Genomic DNA, 23,504 nt, shown 5'->3' with positions numbered 1-23,504 from the left:
TCGATCCCGGGTCCCCCAGAGCGGTAGGCTGCCACCTTTACCGCTCGGCCATCCGGCCGTCAAATCCAGCAGTTGGTAAACACTATGCAGTTACAAAAATTGCACTAAAATAATATAATTAATGTAACATTTTCGCAAATAATACAATACTCTTGGTTTCGAATAATTTTGTACGTGTTTAATTTATAGAACAACCTTATAAAAACTTATATTACTGCCAAACAGCTCGTTGTCCGTGGCAAGAGAAAAATTTTGATAAATGGTCCCTCATCACTAAAAGGTTAAGAACCACTGGTCTAGCTGACTATTAATTAAGTATTTTATATTATAACTAGCGGATGAGTCCGGCGTTGCTCGGACACAGAGTAACCGTAGCGAAGATTAAGGTTATTAGTTCGTAGCCGATCTTACCCGTTTTCACCGGGTGCGAGAATTAGGTTCACCCTCTTCCGAGACTAATTAGAGAATTTTTAGATAGGTCTAAATAATATTTATAATATTTAAAGAAAAAAAATATTCTTACTAGACTATACAATAAATGAGTCCATTTTCATCCGTCCCTTCACACGCTTTTCATTGAGGTATTAACAAGTCTACAGCGGAACCGTCCTTTTATTGTCCGCCGACAAATGTAAAAAAGTTAAAAAACCCTCTAGCGGTGGCTTACATAATCTTTAAAAAATTAATTTAATTAAATATGAAATCGTCTCGGCTATTTTCTAATGTAATTAAATTAATTTTTTAAAGATTATGTAAGCCACCGCTAGAGGGTTTTTTAACTTTTTTACATTTGTCGGCGGACAGTAGCCTCAAATAAAAGGACGGTTCCGCTGTAGACTTGTTAATACCTCAATGAAAAGCGTGTGAAGGGACGGATGAAAATGGACTCATTTATTGTATAGTCTAGTAAGAATATTTTTTCTTTAAATATGAAATCGTCTCGGCTATTTTCTAATTCTAATATTTATAATATGTTCGATTTCCCGCAAAAACGCAGAAATCCCGTCTAAAATAATACAGTAGAAGCTAAGTTCTTCGGGGTAATCCCTCTCCCTGCGCTTATTACGACCCACCCATCTCGATTATATTATAAGATCGGGGTCTAATTTATGAGAAATTTCGTTTCACTGTTCTATTTATCGGGTAAAGTGTTTATATTTCTGCAACAGATTGTATAAATTATGTGGGAAGTATGTTCAGTAAATATCGCCTTTATGAAATCATTATCGGACTGCAATTTGAAAAAATTGTAGACCTATAAATTTCGACTGTTGTCTGGCTGTATGTCTATCTATTCTTCGATCTCGAAAAAAGAGTTAGATACACGAAAGTCGAGACCAGATGTAGAAAGCGTAGGGACAGGAGGCCCGGATTAAGTACAGGTATACCTCGTCTTACGTCGGTAATTGGTTCCAGGAGAGGCGACGTAAGTCGAATTTACTTGTGTAGTTACGACGTAAGTCGTAGTTTCGACTTACGTCGTAACTAAACGCCAATAATGAGCGCTTAAAGACCGCTAAATAAGACGACGACACAGAAACACAGACGTTTTCGTGTTTCGTTCTCTAAGATTTACGATGATTATATTAACATTTACTGTAAATGTACATATTTTAATACGATTTTATGCGCTTTCGACGCTTTTCTAGCGATATTACGACTTCGATATTTGTGGCGGACGGATGTAAAGTCGAATAAAATGACTTAAACTCGATTTTTATTTTTCCATATACTTTTTTTGACAAACGACGTAACTCGAGGTATACCTGTATATACCATCTTCAAATATGGAATGGGTGTCACGTTACTTCGATTCAAAATTTTTCTCTTGAACGAAGTTAGAGAGCAATAGAGTCGTGCCGGTCATCTAACAGGAAAAGTATGATGTACAGAGACAAAACCCCCACTCAAAATTTGAAAAAATTCCTACGAAAAGTTATAGGCGACATTGTGGCCATGCCACAATAAATACCGTATTTTACGGACTATAAGACTCTATGGACTATAAGACGCACCTTAATTTTGGAGGCAATTTTTCGAAGAAAAAAGTGCGTCTTATAGTCCGTAAAATACGGTAATCGCTCGTTAAAATTAGTTTGGTTTGTTTTGTCGGGGCAACGTGGCACGTGAATGATCTACCGGAGGAGATGCACCCTAAGAAGACTTTAAAAAGTTGGACCCAATTTAGGTGAAGAAAACCTGGAAAACTCCCCGTGGCCGACCCGTTGGCCGTGCCCGAACCCACCACTAACTGACTACAGGAGTTCGGTGGTTTTATGCACTCGGCCACTGGAGGGCGCTTATTACAATTAAAAAAGTACCGTTCAGAAATGAAAAAACCCGAGTCGTTACCGAGTGGTTAGATGCAGAAAATTAAATACTCGTAGACTTTACACAGGATAACACTTTCGATTGCACCCGGGCAAGTGCTACCTGCTGCCTGTCGCAGTAATTATATAGCACGTCTATTTCGCGCTATATTATTGTCGCAGTAATTAAATGAATATAATGTATGTTGTTTAAAATTACTGCATATTCTTTTTTGTATGAATTATATTTAGCATATTATTTTGTTAATTTTTTGCCAACAGATAGCGCTACGTGTAAATCAGCAAATCGAATGTAAATAGAAATTAATTGATTTACAGAAATTTAATAGATATTTTGGGGTGGGATGTACTGTACAGTACGACATTATCTACGTTAGGATTTCTTTTAACTCTTTCCGCGTTGTGGGCAATAAGAGGTCCTCTATTAGCGAGCCCATTATGGGTTTAACCAAGTTCACAATAGGGCGGCCGAGTGGTAAAGGACGGGGCCCGACATATCCAGAGGGATTACCCCTGGGGATTTTTCGACTCGTCCGGATTCGATCCCGGGTCCCTCAGAGCGGTAGGCTGACATCTTGACCGCTCGGCCACCCGATATCTCGAAGTTAGGAGTATATAATCGTAACTGCTGAGTTTCGTATCAATTGGTCGAACAGACTAGGAGTGTATACAAAACAAACAAACATTTTCATGTTATATTATTCATATTGTTCATATTATTTCAACGAAGAATATCAATATATATATATATATTATATTACTAGCTTTAACAATTGGAAATTTTCATAATTTAATTTATAATTAATACTAGCAGATAGGCCCGGCGTTGCTCGGGCAAAAGTAACGATAGCGAAGATTAAGATTATTACGTTATAGTCAACCTTTTCGAAGAATGCAAGAATTGGGTTCCCCTGTTTCCAGACTAATTAGAGAATTTTTAGGTGGGTAAAAAATTATTTCGATTTCCTTCAAAAATGAAAAAACTGCATCTGCGTCTTGCACGTCGCTTTCTCTTCACACATCCATTGTTACGTAACACTTCAATTGTTGATGGAAGTGTTAAGACTTAATCCTGTCCCTCTCCCCTGTGGAGAGGAATTTCGAAAAATCCCTTCTTAGTGTGCGTTCTCGTGACGTACCCTAACTGTGTACCAAATTTCAACTTTCAACTCATAACAGTTTGTGCTCTGCGCTGATTATTATTATTATTATTATTATTATCAACTCGTCTCGATTATATATATAGATTGTGACTATTACACATCTTATATATATAATCGAGACGAGTTGATAATAATAATAATCAGCGCAGAGCCCAAACGGTTAGGAGTTGAAAGTTGAAATTTGGTACACAGTTAGGGTACGTCACGAGAACGCACACTAAGAAGGGATTTTTCGAAATTCCTCCCCACGGAGGAGAGGGATAGGAATAAGGCTTAACACTTCCATCAACAATGGAAGTGTTACGTTACAGTGGAATTGTCAAGAGAAAGCGACGTGCAAGACGCAGATGCAGTTTTTTTGTTTTTGCGGGAAATCGAACATATTTTTAGACCCATCTAAAAATTCTCTAATTAGTCTAGAAACAGGGGATCCCAATTCTTGCATTCTGTGAAAACGAGTAAGGTTGACTATAACGTAATAATCTTAATCTTCGCTATCGTTAATTTTGCTCGAGCAACGCCGGGCCCACCCGCTAGTTAAAAATAAACGGAATCATTTGACAAGCGTGCCGTGCCGGACGAATTGTTTTGATTTACTGTACCAGTTTGTGCACAGGTACCATAAGTTCTCCATTTTGTCCTGGACAGAAGCATTGCATCTTTGATTAGGATGCGCAATGCTTTCCACATATATAAAAACGCATTGAAGTATTAATAAATATTTATTTGTCTCTTTTCGCCCTGTAGACACTAATTGAGGCCTCTTTTGAAGCTCAGCGTTGATTCGTAATGAAGTGGCCGAATGGTAAGGATTCGTTTGTGTACAGTAATGCAACACTTGGGCAATATGTCGTGGCGGATTTCTTCCTCGAGTACTTTCTAAGGGAATCTGGCCCCTATTTAGGTAAACAAACGTAGAGAAAACGCACAAAACTCCACGCGGCCAGCCAGTTGGAAAGGCGCGACTCCGAGACAGATTACCTACGTTCGACAGTTTTATTCATTTTGGCACTGGTGGGCACTGGATCTCGATATATCGGGTCGGATCATTTTCGAAAAATTGTTGGAATCGCTCGATCCGTTCGGAATTATTCCCGGCTTCCTAAGGGCGGTAAGCTAAACTTTAACCATCCGGTTATCAGCTAGTAAAATACTACTATGCTTTACTTCGTAGTAATTATTAGTACAGTATTGTAAAATATAGTAACATGTTACAATATATTATTACATTCAGTACTTTGTGATTAGAAGTGCACTTCTAATTACAATTGCGCAAATGAGTTAAAAATTTGCACTAATTGAATAATTATTATTGCCTTACTGACCTTATTTATTTTCTTATTATATATTTTGTCAACGTGGACATTAATTATTAATAGGACAATTATACTGGTGTTAAGCGTTTACGCAATAATTGAGGAAAAAGTTCTTAAAGAAAACAGACTTTCTTATTAAGCTACCTGTACACATACATCGATTCACATCTGTGTTTCGGGCTATCATGCCCCTCATCAGCAGGATTACAATGTTTATAATGTTTAACTATAAAGTAACAGATAAATTAAATTTAATATTTAAAATTAATTTATCTATCACAATATATTTATAAATCTCACGATATACAAGCATCCAATTCCCGACAATAATTGGTTTTTGTATTGAAATTTAAATTGCTTCGTATTCCTATTTTAGAAATTAAAATTATTTTGAGAACTAAAACCTTTTCGTAAAACTACTAAATTTATTTTTAAAGGAAACGTTTTACCTTTACAATGCTCTATCCAAACTCGCAATACTGGCGCGTGTTGAACTCATCAACATATTTAAACGCATTCGTTATCTAAGACGGCTGCCATGATTGGTGGATTCTCATCCTTCTCCTCTCGGGTTCGTGTGGCGGTTATAGCCTTAATACGCCTTTCCTCCGAAGAGCAGTTATTGATCGCTTCGCGACCGAAGAGCCAGCCGTTTATCTCACGGCCTAAACGTACGCGCGGGAAACCGTGTCTTCGGGGAGGACTTTTATGGGGAACTGGCTTCCTATTCAGTCGTTATTGGCTAGGCGAAAACCCGAAAAACTCCTAGTAGCCAGCCTGTCCGAGTCGCGGCGCGAACCCACGACCGAACTTCCCAGTGTTCGGGGTCTGGTCACCACCGACGAACGGTAACGGAGACCACTCGGCCACTGGTGGGCTATGACTGGTGGATTATCCTGCCTAAATTATTATGTATTCTTTTCTGTCTATTTTGATATTTTTGTGTTCATATAACTGCCTTTTATAATTATTTGTTTCTTTTTCTTTATTTTTACTGTATCTAAATAAAATTAGATACAGTAAAAATAAAGAAAAAAGGACCAAATAATTATAAAAGGCAGTTATATGAAATAATCTTATGGATGAAGCAAAAAGATTATTCTGATATCAACACATATACAGATGCTTCAAACCATTTGGAATATTCTCTTTCCCTTTATACATTTTAATAACACGAAAACTCTGAACGTGAAAATCACGAACCGGGTTTGCGTGAAGTTTATCTTAGGGTTTCTTCACGTGTTTAACATCTAAATAGGGGCCAGTTTTCTACAGAAAGTCCTAGTGGCGCGTTATCCTACGGGCAGAAAGGGCAATTGCCCTTTTTTAAAAGAAAATATTTTCCCGAAGAGAAACGTTTGAAGTGAACATTGTACTGTACAGTACACGAGGTTCTACATGGGGTCATCTAATTCATATTTGCCTGGTCCCCGTGAAGCTATAACGTGCTACGGGAAAGTCCTTCCGAGAATCACCCCCTTCTTGGTGGATCGCCCAAGTATACGATTGACTTATCCCTTTAATCCAATTTAATCCGGCCCATCAGTGGCCGAGCAGTTTCGTTCCCCGAACACTGGGAGTTCGGTTGTGGGTTCGCGTCTCACCAGGACGTGCTGGCCACGTGGAGTTTTTAGGGTTTTCTCCGCGTCTGTAACGCCCGAATAGGGGCCAGTTACTCTTAAAAACACCTTTCGGAAGATATTATTTTCCGAGTATCAACGAATAAATATATATATACCGTATTAGCCCGAATATAACGCGATATTTTTCGACCATTTATTTTCCGTTAAAAAATCGACTCGCGCTAAATTCGGGGTTTAAGTAATGGAATGTAATATAAACAAGGACATTTTCCTACAGAGATTGAAACGCGACTGAACGTCAGACCTAGCTCGACCGACTACTTCAAAACAACCATGCGATCTAGTTAGTAGGCCTGCGCTTTTGTTTGCATAGCGCTACTATAGTAAGGCTATGTCTCCGCTTGTTCGAAGTTCATTAGTCACGTGATTTTTCGACCGCCTTTTAGTCACGTGGGCTCTCACAGACGCCATTTTTTATCTTAAAATTGTGAAATTTTTGGCTTCGCTCGAAAAATTATTATTACATCTTTTTTTTCTTTATTTTCTCTACTTTTAAACAATGTAAAATATTTCTATATTGACAAAAATGCTTTATTTGTGTCGAATTTAATGTAATTTGATACGTAAAACGCAAAAAATAAACATATCAAATTTCAACTCGCTGTAATTTATCTCACGTTTCACCGATTGCCATCGGGTTTGTTTGTAAATGGGGAAGAAATATGACTCATTCAAGTTAAGTCAGTACAAATTTTGTACTACTGCGAGAAAATTTGTCAATAGACCCGCTTTACCCCCTAACGCGAAAGTCAATAATGAATAACGGAAGTCAATGAGTTCTCATTCTGAAAACAGTTCAGATTCTGAATAAGCATTTCCGTTTTTTGTTGTTACTTACGTAATATTAATTTTGTTTTACATTACTTAAATTTATTGACACGAATGTAACCTGTGTTATTAGCTATAAATACCTAAATAAATGCTTATCTGATTGAATTTTACTTTCTTTGAATTCTTTTATGAGTATTATTTTTTTTTCTAAATATCTTTATGAAAGTTTTGGAGTCGCGTTAAATTCGGGCTAATACGGTAACTACTAACTACATTACATAGCAGTTGCGTCGCACTTCTCTACGGGCACTATAGCCGATCAGCTCTCGTCCCACACGATGACAAAACTGAAAATACCATGTACTGTATTGAAAAGAATTCCTGATACAGTCGAATGTCGTTTATACTTTTCTTCACTTAAACGATACTTTTTCTCAGTTTTTATGAAAAATGTATGAAAGGCGTTTGACCCGATTTAAATCATAAAAAATATGTATAAAGATGCGACATTCAGAAATTACACACCCATTGACAAAAACGGTACGCATCCAGATAGAATTGTCTGATTACTGTAGAAATTTGATAACTAACAGAGTTACGTAAATGATTGTCACTGTGGTTCGAGGCAATATGCAATCCAGTGTGTTAAAAAGGCTACTCGTATCCTTTAAAAAAAGGCTCGCAGAGGCTCGCTGTTCTCATGATTTTCAGCGTACGTACTGTTTGAAGTCTTCAAACGTCAGCCTTACATATATAACGCAAAGACATTACACACAGCTGACGGGGATTGCAAAAGGCCTCGTTATCGAGCGGCGAGAAGAAGAATGGCCATTTGTCAAATTTCCCGTTATGTGGTCCGTTTTCACACGACTACGAGGAGGTATTGGGGAAGGGATACAGCATTATAGATACAGTAGAGAACCGAAAATCGGAATCAATTGGGAACTGGGGTTGTTCAGATTAGTGATTTGTTCCGATTACCGACTATGTACGAAAAAATGCATTAACCTGTCCGATGTTCAAATTTTTCTCCGTTGCGTGTCGCTTCGTGTTGAATTTTCGTCGATTTTAAGCCTAACGAAAATTTTTATAATAATAATCGAGGCTATCGTATCGTTAAAAATTATTTCTGCCTTTTGTACAAACAAAATAAATATATTGAAGAATATAAAAACACAAAAATTATACTTTAGAAGTAAATTTAGTATCAAAAACGTTCGATTCGGCACGACACAGTCCGACTGAAAATCGTGCCGATTACCGGCGATTCCGATTGCCGGGGTTCCGATTAACGAGTCTCTACTGTATATATATTTAACTCTTTCCGCCCTGCGGGTACTAAGAAGGCCTCTTATAGCGAGCCCATTATGGGTTCGGCCAGGCCCACAATGAGGCGGCCGGGCGGTGAGGAACGGGGCCGACATATTCGGTCGGATCATCTCTCGAGAAATTCTTGGGGATTTTTCGATTCCGAGTCTCCCGGAGCGATAGACTGCCACCTCAACCGCTCGGCCATTCGGCCGCTAAAGCATTTTACATTTTTGCAGCAATCCTCTTGATTTATATATACATATAAATTAAAAGAATTGCTACAAAATTAATATTAAAAATTTATTAATGTTTTCTATTTAATATTTATAATTTATTTTAATTGTTTAATTGTTAGTATATCGCGTGTCTATTCTAAGAGAAAAAGTTGATATTTTTTATAATACTCATAATTACGCCAGTAATTTTCAAACAATACAATGTTTATCTGTATCATTGTTACACATAATATAGGCACGAATATGTTCATTAGTACATAATATAGTAGAATCGGCGTGTTTAATTAACGAAGCATTAAAATTACTCGGTGAATTCTAGAAAATCACAAAGCCCACAGATTTACCGATTTTATCCTAAGACAGTAATTTTGAAAGTCAAGTTTTTTCTTAAGAGCGTTTGTCAATTTGAGTATTTGTACTGTTAATGAATCGCAAAATGGGTACAAACAAATGCACTTCCGGTGTGTTTATTTTTAGAAATTTGCTGGAAAATAGTTAAGACTTTAGAATAATACTAGAACTTTTATGAATTCACCTGGCAAAGTCTAATTGAAACCCACTTTCGAGCAATAGATAATATGACGCGAAGCAGTCGTCAAGTTTATTCGAAAGGTCATTTCTCATTTTCAAACGCTTTTACGACGTCAGTTGACGAAATTAATCTCGAGGTTTTACGTACGTCACGCCTTTCTCGATTTTTAACCGTATTAATTGAACTAAAGTGAAATTTGGCGAAAAGCAATTTTTTGAAACGGATTCTCTAGCAAATAATCGATGAAAGCGTAAACGTCTTTTTGCAATTCAAGGTCGTCGTTAAGGTGTGGCATTTCAGTTCGTTAGCCGCGACGATCGTGGCGCGGCGCTGTTGTAGCGGCTACTTTGCGTCATCGACTGGTTTCTTGGCTCTGAATCATCATGGCGGACAACGTAGATGGGGAGAAGATTGGCGAGGGAAAAAATTGCGATCGGAACGAAAAGAGCTGCGCTTCCATCAATAACGTAACCGGAAACGAAGAAAAGAAAACATCTGCTTCGTCTCAACAAATGAATAATACGGAATCGATAGTCAATACAGGTGGTAATCATGCGAGGAAAAGTAAGAAGAAAAACAAACATAAAGATGAAGAGAATGCTTTTTCCAGTACAGATTCTGCATCGGATCTGAAAGCACCACCCTTGGCTAAGTTGCAGGAGATACAGAAGGCTATGGAGATGCTTAATTTCCACCAAGGTCCGGCCAAAACTCACGAAGAGGCGCTGAGGAAAAGTTACGAATTTTGGAGCACTCAGGCCGTTCCCAAACTGGACGAAGTCGTCACCACCAACGAACCGATAGAACCCGACAAGAGGGTCGAAGACATCAGGAAAGAGCCGTACAGTCTTCCTCAGGGATTCGTGTGGGATACTTTGGACGTTAACGAGTTGTTCGTTCTGAAAGAATTGTATCAGTTGTTGAACGAGAATTACGTGGAAGACGACGACAACATGTTCAGATTCGATTACTCTCCGGAGTTTCTCCGGTGGGCGCTGCAGCCTCCGGGTTGGCTCCGTCAGTGGCATTGCGGAATACGCGTCGTGAAGAGTAAGAAGTTGGTCGGATTCATCAGTGCCGTGCCCGCGGTCATCCGGATATACGACCACGTGCAGAAGATGGTGGAGATAAACTTTCTCTGTGTGCATAAGAAACTCCGGTCGAAGAGAGTCGCTCCGGTCCTCATTCGCGAAATCACCAGGAGAGTCAATCTGGAGGGGATATTTCAGGCCGTCTATACGGCGGGAATAGTCATTCCCAAGCCGATCGGAACTTGTAGATATTGGCATCGTTTTCTAAATCCCCGCAAGTTGATCGAGGTGAAATTTTCCCATCTGAGTCGAAACATGACCATGCAGCGGACTCTGAAACTGTACAAGCTTCCGGAGGCGCCCAGAACGCTAAACTTTCGACGTATGGTGCCGTCCGACGTTCCTAAAGTGCAGAAGATTCTGTCCGTCTATTTAAAGAAGTTCGATCTCGCACCCGTTTTTACGGAAGAAGAATTCTGCCACTGGTTTATTCCTCGCACGGAAATAGTGGATAGTTTCGTCGTCGAGAAGAACGGAAGAATTACGGATTTTGTTAGTTATTACACTCTTCCCTCGACCGTCATGCACCATCCGGTTCACAAGACTCTGAAGGCCGCGTATGCGTTTTATTCGGTCAGCACGGCTACTCCTCTCGCCGATCTCATGCAGGACGCGCTCATAACTGCAAAAAATGCGGGATACGACGTCTTTAACGCCCTCGATCTCATGGAAAACAAGGAATACTTGGATATTCTGAAATTCGGTCTAGGTGATGGAAATTTGCAGTATTACTTATATAACTGGAGATGTCCGCCTATGAGTTCTAACAAAATCGGACTCGTGCTCCAATAATTCGGAAAAGGAAAAGATTAACGAGGTATGCCGAAAAAATTATACATTCTGTTTAGAGGAGTAGCCACCTTACAGTTATCAATCACCAAAGTGCTACTTCCTATAGAAATAAATGACAATATTAAGAAGCTTTGAAAATTATTCTGATTATTTCTCACGATTTGTTTCTTTTGGAAATCGATCGTAGAAAAAATGCGAAATCCAAAAAATAAGCATTTTTAGAGGTATGTTAAGTATCGGATTAATTCCTTCAAAATTCTATTTAAAAATAGAAACAGGTACTTGTAGCTTAGACTACTTAGTACTAACGTAATGAATGTTCGGTCATAATTACATGTATCCTATACATATTGGTTTGTTGCACGGTTTGCCATTTGTTCTAAGAGATTGGAGATATTTTGCATAACAGATACAAATTGATTAAAACGATTAATTCATTTAACCGCTTTCTAAACCTGTCATTTAATTGAACATATTATTCCATTAATCAATTTTATATTATAATATAAAGCTATTCCATATTTCTTAAATTTAGACAATGATGAAATACCTACCAAATATGCCTATTGGTTAACAAATGATTGTATTGTATTGTAATCTGTAATATGAATTTCTAATTAAATTGATAATGTTATTGTGGGAAATATTTGTGTAAACGTAATTTTATTCGCAAAATTCACGATTTTACGCAAACGCGGCGAATTTTACCGAAGTCGGACCGACGGATGCGGAGTAATTTTGTTAAATATAACGAGAATAAATTAAGCGAAACCAAATTAATGTTTTTTGCAGAATTTTACTGCCTTTGTCAGATACTGCAAAGATAGGAAATTGCTGTCGAGAACATTAGTTTCGTTTACGTTTAAACGATAACGGAATTAAGACGGACTCACTTGGAATAATACAGAAAGATGTTATAAATTATAAGCATATTGTAGGTAGATCATGCACTGTATGAATTTTATGATAGTTTATTAAACCATGGAATTGTGTGACAGTTTTAGCAATTTTTAATCGTAATCATTATCAATTACTTCTTAACACTACCAGTATCAAATCCACTCGCAGCAATTGCGATTAACATTTTATACAACAATATCTAACTTAGAAAACAAGAAATTGTTTAGACAGCCATAATTCAAGATTTGTTTTATTCTAAGTGTATGCATAAATACACTTTTGATACTAATTGCAAGTTACTTTTCAAGTCCCTTAAGCAAATATGAGAAAAACGAACAATTATTACCATAATTTTTATCAGCTATGATAAAAAAAACTAAATTTTAGCCTCCTGTTATCAGTTTCTATTTCAATTAATAATGGATATTATCCAGTATCTTGCTATTGGTTTTTCAAATAATCTATCAAAATAATGAAATTAAACATTCTAGATTAATAAAATAAATAATTTTCATTAATTCCTTTAAATTCATTTTGATTTCATTTAGAAATTTTTTATTAGTTATTTTTACACCTGTTTCCTCCCCATATTTTTTAGATTTTATGTCAGTTCTATTTTCTACTCCGATTGCATCGAATCGTGTTATTTATTAACGAAAGTAGATAATATTTCTAATTTTATCTCTTGTCAGATAAAGGAAATGAGAGAATCAATTATCAAAAGTCAAAGCTGTAAAGTGCATAAAATGAATGTTGAATATTCTGTGATTTATTTTTCGTTATTATGTATAGAAGTTATTAAATTGTATGTTGGATAACGAAGCATTAAGTTCTGTCGAGTGCTTTAAAGTAAGCCTACACTTGGGTGGATTGATGGAGACAAAAGTCCATCTGCAATTTAAGTTACAAGTGTCCACCTGCCTTGATGTGCACACATTCATAACTTATAATGCAGGTGATATTTTTCTCTGACCACTTAACCTTACTGTGCACTTAATCTTACTGTGCTCAAACTAACATGCCCTATATATTGTCATGGGAATTGTCATGGAATCTAAAGCAGTGGAATTTTTTCTTATAGTAGAAGCAATGTCTTGTGATCTTTACAAATTTGGAAACTGAAATCCAGTAAATCAAGGACACTTCAATAAATTTAACTAAACATAATTAATTATTAAAGCATTTAGCAAGTAGCATGCATTTAGCAATTCTTGACAATAAATGAATTAAAAATCATGGATTTTTGAAACAAATCTTTTGATGATAATATATATAAGGTAAATGTTTTATTTACTGTGTTTAATCCTATTTATTAGGAAATTAATTCAATTTTAGCCTAAAATTTTGATTTGTTGTATAGATAATGAACACAATGCTTAGAAAATTGGAATTAAATTAAATAATAAGCATTTTAATATGTTACATCTGTACAAGTATATAGGATGTCTAGAAATTAGTTAATAATTTCTGCCTTATTCAAATACTTTAGTACTTTGTTTATAATGAGATACTTCTTGTTCAATGCATAAATTAAATGCTAACATATTCAGTTTAAGCAAGTACATCTAGAACCCACGAGGCTAACTGAATTTTGGATTGCTAGAAAAGAATTTTATATTGTGAAAAATATTTGACTCCAACTTTAATTCTGTTGTTAACGTGGTTTGTCCACCAAAATACTTTTCGCCGCGCTAAGAAATATATATATATGTTAGGCCGTAGGAACGAGTCCGGCCGTGGCCGTACCACTTTTTGCTGCCAAATTTACAAATATAGTTTTAATTTTAAATCTCCCACTAGTGTGTAATACCGTCAAACCAAATCGTACACTTTTCCGTCGGGGAATGGGTAAAAGGGAAAACAATAACTTAGGGATTGCTTTCCCCCTTAAAACTAGCACGTGTCCCGACGTACCCGAACTGTGAGTATTTATCTACGTGTTTAGGTGTCACGTTAAGCCAGGTACACGTGTACTGGATTTAACACGACAACCATTCCCTTACTTTGGCTAGACCACTTTTCCCCTTCCCTGATATATATGTAATGTACAGTACACGTTGGAAAATATTCAAAATTTTGGATATGTTCCAGGTAAAAGTAATATATATTTCTTTAGCTTTTTTTCATTGGTAAAACTTATGAATATTTTACCTAAGTGATATAAGTATTTCAGTTATGTAAGTTGCTTGGCAACTTTAACTTTTACCAAGTAATGAATTTGATAAATTCATAAATAAGTCATTAAGAATTTTATGTTATAAAAAAAAATTGATTTTTCTTTATTCTTGTAAAATAATTAAATTAAATTAATAATTATTAAAGCAAAATTAATTTCTCTTGAAATTAATTTTGTTTGTGATAACAGATTTAATAACAACTTTAATTACCTTTGTTTATGGAAATTCTCGAAAGATTCGTTTAATTCTAAATACGTACATTTTATTTGTCATTTTTCTAAATTATATCGTAATTCTCTTATTAATTCGGCATCTTTCTCTAAATTAACAATACAAAGAAGATATTTAATTTTTTAACGGTCGTAATTTAAAAATTGTTTTTTCGAGCATCCGTATTACGGTCGTTCGTGATTCGGTAGTTTCCACCGAAGCAATTGAATTACAAGTAATGATGCGGTACTATTTTAACTGTTATTTAAACAAATTTTAATTTGTCTTATAATATATATCAGCTAATTCGTTTTTAGACAACGCTCTATGATTAAAATCATACATAAAGGGGCTTAGAAAGATAGGAGTAGATTAAGGAAGGAAAGATATAGATCTATAGCATCAGTAATGAGAGGATTAAAATGGGAAGCTAATCCTGATTTCTCTTACATAGGATGCAATGACCATGATGTTAATGAGGATATTAATTTAAATTCTGTTGATGTATATAATTAAATTTTTGGCATCGTGACTTGTTGATTACAATATAAAATAAAATAAATATCTATATAAGATTTAAAAGCAGAAAAACCAATCTTCAAATCTGTTTAAATGTATCGGAATGAAGTTTGATATTACACATTTAAATTTGCATCCTTTACTATTTTTTTCTTGCTTTATAGACAAATTTAGACTTGTAATTTGCAGATTGTATGAAAATTTTATAACTAAATTTTTACAATTAAGATTTGCAAGGAGTTCTTCATTCAGACTTTAATTAAAAGAACATTAAAAAATGTTCTTTTAATATTAATTTTCCTATGATAAATTTATATGAATAAATTTATTAATTATATTGCCTGTAATAATAATAAAATTGATTTTTTCTCCAAACTTTTGAGATAAAATCATAATAAACTTTAATATATAATAATGATAATTTTAAATATAGAACATTTATAATTTAAATAAATATTTGTTGCACATTCCATGTTTAAAAAATAATTTAGAAAAGTCCTTTTATATATTTTTCATAAGTATAAGACTGAACATTATTTTGGGGCATTGAGAAAAAAAGAATTTCTCGACTATCTTTTAATAGTCGAAAACCTAAAAATAATTAGTGGTAGCTTTCCGACCGTGTCGCGGAAGAAAGTGTGAAAGAAGAGAAGAAAAAATTGAAATTTGTACGAAAAACAGAGAGGTACGTATGGACGGTTTCTAATTGACACGTACGGAGTTTGTAGCCGCATCCGAGCCGTAGCCGTGACGGAACTATAAGGTGACTAAGTACCCTTATCTTAGCAGGGCCTATACGAGTTATACGTAATATGTGTATTTGCTTTCGTCGTGCAAACTTAGGCTACTGTTATTTTTTTTACACTTGGACTGTAACTAATATGCCTAGAACTGGCTACGAAAGAGAAAATGCCAGTCAGAATTTTTTAAGCTTGCCCCTATACAGGTGGCATTACAGGGAGACCACACCAAGTGACTAGGGTGATCACCGCTGCAGGTTTGATCCAGAATTTCTGGGTTAATTGATTTTTAAGCATAACTAAATAAAATAATCAAATGTTTGAGTATTTTAATGGCTTACGATATTTTTTAAAAATTAAAAAATTTTGAAGAAACTAAGTTGTTGTCTTGGAGTCTATAAATATATAACAAACATATAAATATGTAACCAAGTTGGTTTAATGCATTGAAATTTGTTAAATTATTACTACAAGGAATGTGGCAGAGGCAACAGTAATTATTTGTAATTATAATAGTAATAAATGTAATAATAATGATGTAATAGTAATAAATGTATTAGGATGCCCTAATACATTTGCACATCTCTGTTCTTATATTCCAGCCTAACCAGCCTCATTGAATTGTCATGTGACTAATATACTGCAGCCATGGTCACATGACCAGTAGAATGTGTGTGTTGTTGATCAGTTGACTAAAATAATCTCCAGGTTTATAAAGATTGACCATATGGTGAGGATATGGTGTAAAATTTTATAGAGATTTATTTTGTGTCTTTCTTATGGATGACACCCAAATAAATCTCTATAAAGATTTTGTGCATATTGTTTCAGTTGAAACTTATTATTATTATGATTTTTAATATTCTTATGATTAGTTATAACAATATTTTTGTAAGCTTATTTACATTGTATCTACTGTATATACATGCATGCTAAAACTTGTCTAATTTACTTTTTGAACTTTCTAATGCATTCTGATCAGAACTCTCATTACTAAATTATAATAAAAAATACAAAATATTTTATATTTTATAAATATAATAAATTACAAAACTAAAATATAAATAAAAATTTATAAATACATGTAGGCTGTGCATATGATGTAATTAAAAGGTGTAATTTTAATTTTGCTAGTTGTTTACATTATTGCCATTATGAAAAACACAAATATACTCAAAATCAGAAAAATTATTTAATAATACAAATCTTTTTGTCTGTTACCCATGAACATCATCAGGTGTGTATTAATGAATACTGACTGAACAGAACAACTTTAATTGAACACATAAAGGTTTGAAGCGGTTTGAATCGTGCACATGTGCATTGGTATGGTGTTACAAAATCTAACACACAGACATTTAAAAATTACACGTTAGATTGTTACCAGTAACAATTACATATTAGACTGGTAACACCATATGAATATGGATGTGTGCAAATTTAAACCACTTCAAACCTTTATATTTAAATATGTCTAATTGCTTAAAGTTGTTCTATTCCTGGTATTCATTAATATATACTTGATGAAGTTCATGGGTGATGGACAAAAACATTCATATCATTAAGTGATTTTACTGGTTGGGTATATTTGTGTGTGTTTCATTACAGTTTTTGAAGAAATGAGTGTTATTGCTATTACATACAATTTATGAGTATCATTAATTGTATATTTATTGTATGTAAAATTACTAAGGATTCTGTATAATCTGTTATGAAAAGAGATCCTGTGCGAAATTATGAATTACTGTAACAGCAACCCTAGTGAAGCTGCTGACTGTAGCCCCAATGGTTTATTCCTAAGGATTCTAATTTGTTATGAAAAGAGATCCATCTATTGACATCCTGAGTTACCATACTGGGTAACACTGACCTTTCCTTTATATATTCTGGCTTTTTGAAAGAAATGAGTGAATGATTAGTGTTGTCATTTGCTAAACTCTTGAGAGAGACGATGCCTTAATGTGGTGAGAGAGTTTGTGTACGTCTGAGAAACTGAAAGCTATGCTGTCGGGAGTTATACACTCCCAGAAGGGCCACCCATGGCGGAAAGATTTCGGTGGAGACGTCAGACGAAACCCGTTTCAAAAGGTCCACACGCGACCTTTTCAACTAAATTGTGATTCAAGAAAGCAAAGGAAAACTACTTGGATTATTCTTCCCTTGAAAACTTCGTGATAGCAAGCAAAATAAACCACGGCCCCAAGTCTCGGCGTCCTTTAAATGGGACAGGGGTCTAAGAATCTCCGAGCTTGTGTCAAAGAATTCTCTAAAAATAGCTACATGGAGTGTCAGAAGTCTACTACAAGCTGGAAAACTAGCCAACATTTTACAAGAAATGGAATGCATCAACATCAACATACTCGGTCTAAGTGAAACCAAATGGCCTGGAACAAAGAAGTTTATATCAAACGACCACCACGTCTTCTGTTCCAGAGGAGAAGAGAACACCAAGCAGACATACGGCGTCACTTTCGCTGTCCACGAACAACTGGCCAACAAAGTCACCAGTTTCACTCCAATATCGGAACAAATCGCATTACTACAGTTAGCAGGCAATAAGATCAACCTGAACATGCTCCAGGTCTTCACACCAACAGTGGACAAAGATGTTCAAGAAATTGAATCGTTCTACAACCAGCCAAGGGCATTGCCAGGGGGGCAGAAGGAACAGGTGCCCCCTAGAAATTCGAAAAAATTATTTAAATGCTAAGTTTTAATTAAAATAATCTTCTTAGGCTTCTTGTAAGTTAAAAAAATGTTTTAATTAAGATATTTCTTTTCCGGTACATAGTAAATGATTAAAACTTTATGAATTGTTTTTATTTTACCTACATACAATTCATAACCTCTATCAATTTACATCATCTTGCACCCCCTGGCCCATTGGCTGGTGTCGTCCTTGCAACCAGCTACTTTAAAGCCGTTGAAGAAGCACGACATAACAGTCATCCTTAGTGACTTTAATGCCAAAGTTAGTCAGGGAAAGCTACAAAACATAGTTGGAGAACATGGCTTGGGGACACAGAATGAACGAGGCGACAGACTCGTCCAGTTTTGCCAAGAAGTAAAATTTAGCATTGCCAAACTTGCCAAACACTTGGTTGAAACTACCACCTCAATTACTGTACATCTGGACCTCGCCGTAAGACTTTGACAACAATATCGTCAGGAACCAAATTGACTACATCTTAATTAACACCAAATATGTCATGTGTCCTCAAGGCAAAAACACCCTGGAGCTGATATGTTATCAGACCACAACCCAGTGACAGCAACACTACGCCTCAAACTACGATTAGCAAAATGCACAAGCACAACAAAAAGAACTGATCTGGAGAAACTGAAGAACAATGCCATCAGGTGACAATTACAGCTTCATCTCAACACTACAATCTAATCAATCGAAGCAGCAACAACAGACGTGCAAGCGTTTGGGCATTCACTTAAACAGTGCATCAATGAAATAGCAGAAACCCCGCTAGGATATCAGGCACCGAAAAAGAAACAATGGTAGATGACCCAGCACATTCTAGATTTAATGGATGAGCGGAGAACACTCAAAAGCAACAACAACTGGGAAAAACACAAAGAAATACAACAAAAGATCAAACAAGAAATCTGAAAGGCAAAGGAAAAATGGATGGAAGAGCAGTGTGCAGAAATTGAAGACCTAATCGAGAAAAATGATAACTTCAACCTGCAGAAGAAGCTCAAAGAAGCTGGAAGCATCTACAAACTGGCTCCTATCCCAAGCTTATATACGGACAACAATCAACCGATAATAAGCAAACAAGCCAAACTCAACATCTGGAAGAACTATATATACAATCTGTTCGACACCAACAGAAAACCGGCAGAAACGCAACAACAACTGCAGGAAGACAATCTCCACATACTAACTTCTGAAGTGGAACATGCCATCCAAAGAGCAAAGCCAGGCAAGGCCTGTGGACCTGACCAGATTCTCATGGAACTGCTGAAGCAACTAGACTACAACAACATCCAGCAACCAACGAAATGGTTCAATCAAATCTACAACAACATTATTCCATCCGACTGGCTCCAATCAATCTTTCTGGCCCTACCTAAAAAGGCTACCAGCCGAAAATGTGAAGACTTCAGGCTGATTAGCCTAATGAGCCAGGTGCTAAAAGTTTTCCTCAAGATGATTCAGCAAAGAATACAATGCAAATGCAAAAACGCACTAGGAAACACACAGTTTGGCTTTTGCAGGGGACTAGGCACCAGAGAGGCAATTTTCTGCATACAAATATTGCTATAGAGGTGCTATGAACATCAAAAAGAAGTGTACATATGTTTTATTGACTACGAGAAGGCCTTTGATTCAGTAGACCACGATCACCTAATTGACCAACTGAGAAAACGTGGGCTCGAAAACAACGATATCAACTTTATTGCAACTCTTTACTGGAATCAAACAGCCCGACTCCGCTATGACAACGACCCGACAGACCCAATCCCAATACAAAAAGGTGTCCGGCAAGGTTGCCCATTATCTCCCATTCTTTTCAACATATATTTGGAAATGACTTTTGACCGAACACTAGCCGACAAGAACATCGGCATAAAAGTTAATGGACAATACGTCAATAACTTAAGCTATGCCAACAACACAGCACTAATAGCGGATTCCGAACGAGATTTACAGACGAAGTGGATACAGAAAGCCAAGCATGGGGGCTACGAATCAACAAAAAGAAAACAAAGGTGATGAAGGTCAGCAGGATTCCAAGCGAAATCATGATCAAATTAAAAAACGAAAAGTTGGAGCAAGTACCACTGCTTCAAGTATCTCGGAATACTCATTGATGACCAGCTGAACCATGAGGCGGAAATCAAGAGCAGAATCGAACAAACCAGGCAGGCATTCACCAAATGGAAAACACTCCTTACCGACAGAAGCTTAAACGTCATGCTTAAATTACACACATTGAAATGCTACATCTGGCCAATCCTGCTCTATGGTGTAGAAACCTGGACTCTAACAATAGCCACTACAAAAAAGCTCCAGGCCTTCGAAATGTGGCTCTACCGAAGAATGCTGAAAATCCCGTGGACGGCCAAGATAACCGATGCACAGGTCCCGAAGGACATGCACACGGACCAGGACCCGATCAAAACCATCATCAGCAGGAAATGCAAATACCTATGCCACATCACTAGGAACCACCAAAAATACCATCTGCTGCCACTCATCCTGGAGGGCAGGATTGAAGGCAAGAAATGCCCAGGCAGACCAAAAACAACCTGGCTAGACAACATCAACACCTGGCTTCACATGACAACAGCACAAATTCTACACACAGTGCTAGACAGAGAACAATATCAATAAGAAGTTGCAAATGCCATTCAGCAGCATTGAAGAAGAAGAAGATTTGCCAAACAAACTGAAGGTTGCTGATTTAAATGTAATGATAATGACTATATGCAAAGCAAATCTAAAGTTTGTTTCACAAATCTTGGCAGGGCTGTAAAATTGTGCAGTAGCAGGGGTCTATTTAATTAGCGAAGGGAACAGGTTGTTTGGCAAATCTTTGACAAGGTCACTGTGCATCCTGAAGTTTGTGAAACTTCCAGGGCTCATCCAAAAATCATGCACAACCTGGCCAAGATATATAAAATGTTTTGTAACAACTGAAAATGGAAATGTTTAACTGGAAAATGTAGATTTTGCTATGATTTACTTTATACTAGTTAAGTAACGCTGCATCAGCGTGTAGTTGGAATGAAGCTGCTCGCACCTTTATTTTCCAGATTATGAGGGAAAAAGAAACAAAGAATTATTCGTTCTCAACAATATATTTGATTTCTATTGGATCATCTAAAGGTACAAATATAAGGTCAGAATAAGCCATTAATTAATTGCTATGCCAACGTTTCACGAAATTCTGTCTATTACTACGGACCTCGGACTTACAGATTGACTCGTAGCGATCTTTATTGTAACTCTTTAAAAATACTGTCAGTTATTTTTTCACTCGACTCAATGTAACATAGGTAAGACCGATAGCTGTCTCTTTTTCCCTATATCTATTTTGATTTTTGGAAGAGTTAATCCCTGTGATTTATGTATAGTTATCGAGTATGCTAAGGTAAAGGGAAACTGTCTACGAGATTGCAATATACTGCCATCGTTCAAAGAGCGTGTTATGGGGATTATTGGAAACAGATTACCATAGATGAATTCCACTAAAATAAACAGAGGAAGAGCTGGAGGGCAAGCATTAGGAGCATATATAATGTAGCGTATAGTTCCTAGTGAACCATCGACAAGACCTCCTTGCACCCATAAGTTGACTCTCGGCACGATTCTGGCATTAACTGAGAGATTCAAATACTTGGAGAGACCGAGAGCCGAGTCATCTTTGGACGAAGGCAGGGCAATATCTGGAGTGATTTCAGATGCTATATAAGCAACAGGGTACTCAGTTGACTGCAAGTAGTCTTCGTTGCTTTCTTTAACTTGCTTGTTTGTTGAATATAGCCATTTAGAACCGATCAAGTTCATCTCTGGATAAATAGGCTCGATTTATTGTCATCAGAATGTTCAGATCTGTATCAGAGAAATCACCCGAAGCTAGATATTGTAAGACATCTGTGAAGGAACTATCTGTGCTGTTTTGTCTATGAGAATTACTAAGTTCAATGAACTTCTCAAAAGAATCAAATGTAATGTAATGTCCCAACAGGGTCCCTACCTTGTTGGGACATAACATTGTAAAAAACACTCGAGGTGAGAGGAGTATCTTTAACAGGAGGAAGCTGACGAAAATCACCAAACAAATAGACAAAGAATCCACCAAACGGCTCATCTTTCTCGGGGTTTATCTCCCTCAATCTTCCCTCGATCATGTGAAGCATTCTTGCACCAATCATTGACATTTCATCAATGATGGTGAATTTGAGCGACTTTGTCTCAATCTTGAATTTCTGTGCAGCTTCTTCATTTAGAAATCGAAATTTCGTACTAACGATAGGAAGACGAAGGAGAGAATGGATCGTAAAGCCATCAATATTGATCATTGCTGCTCCATGTTATAGAATAATAAGTTAAAAAAAGAAAACTTTTTTAACTTATTATTCTATAAAGATTCTTTATATTTGTTGTGTATCTAGTTAGTGATAACATTTACCTTTCAAAATTACCGTTTTAATGCTTGTCATATTTTCCAACCACTAGATGACGCTTCTACACGTGCGTGCAGGAAGCGACTAACACTTGACTTCACGCATTCCTTGTCAACATTATAACTCTAGAATGAGTTGTCCGATCTTGATGAAATTTTCTACGACTCACCATCACTCAAGGTCGAACTGATTAAAATTTCAACTCTCGAAAATGATCCGTACCGAAGAAAAACCCCTATCTCCAGTTCTACAAAAACGGATTATGTTTGAAAGTTGAAATTTTAATCAGTTCATCCTTGAGTGATGATGTATCGTCCAAGAAAATTTCATCAAGATCGGACAACTCATTCCAGAGTTATTTTGTCGACAAGGAATGCACAAAGTCAAGTATTAGTCGTCACTACGTTCCGACAACGACAACATATACTAGGTGGTTAAAATTAAATTATCTTTATTTAGAGCACTCTGCAACTTCAACAAATTAGCAGACTGGTACTAAAAATTGTTTGTATAGTATTGAAGCATAGGGAAAAGGATTATGTGAAAAATTTTAGTTCCAGAATGTGCCATTAGGGGGAATGTGTCACTCTACAACATAAAACGCCATATGGAGAAGCAGAAGAA

The 23,504-nt window shown here is 36.2% G+C and overlaps 2 protein-coding genes across 2 annotated transcripts; both read left to right on the top strand.

Moving 5' to 3' along the window:
* Positions 1-9,462: 9,462 nt before the first annotated feature.
* Nmt (N-myristoyl transferase) lies at positions 9,463-11,829 on the top strand. Its single transcript, XM_067269492.1, has one exon. It carries the CDS (start codon positions 9,686-9,688, stop codon positions 11,183-11,185), a length of 1,500 nt encoding a protein of 499 aa, XP_067125593.1. The 5' UTR covers positions 9,463-9,685; the 3' UTR covers positions 11,186-11,829.
* Positions 11,830-18,066: 6,237 nt separating this feature from the next.
* On the top strand, positions 18,067-18,441 carry LOC136974610 (craniofacial development protein 2-like). Its single transcript, XM_067269540.1, has one exon. It carries the CDS (start codon positions 18,067-18,069, stop codon positions 18,439-18,441), a length of 375 nt encoding a protein of 124 aa, XP_067125641.1.
* Positions 18,442-23,504: the final 5,063 nt, after the last annotated feature.

This window comes from Centruroides vittatus, unplaced genomic scaffold (assembly GCF_030686945.1).
Source record: "Centruroides vittatus isolate TY-2023 unplaced genomic scaffold, ASM3068694v2 contig_351, whole genome shotgun sequence".
Lineage (NCBI taxonomy): Eukaryota > Metazoa > Arthropoda > Arachnida > Scorpiones > Buthidae > Centruroides > Centruroides vittatus.
This window is presented reverse-complemented; position numbering and strand designations above follow the sequence as displayed.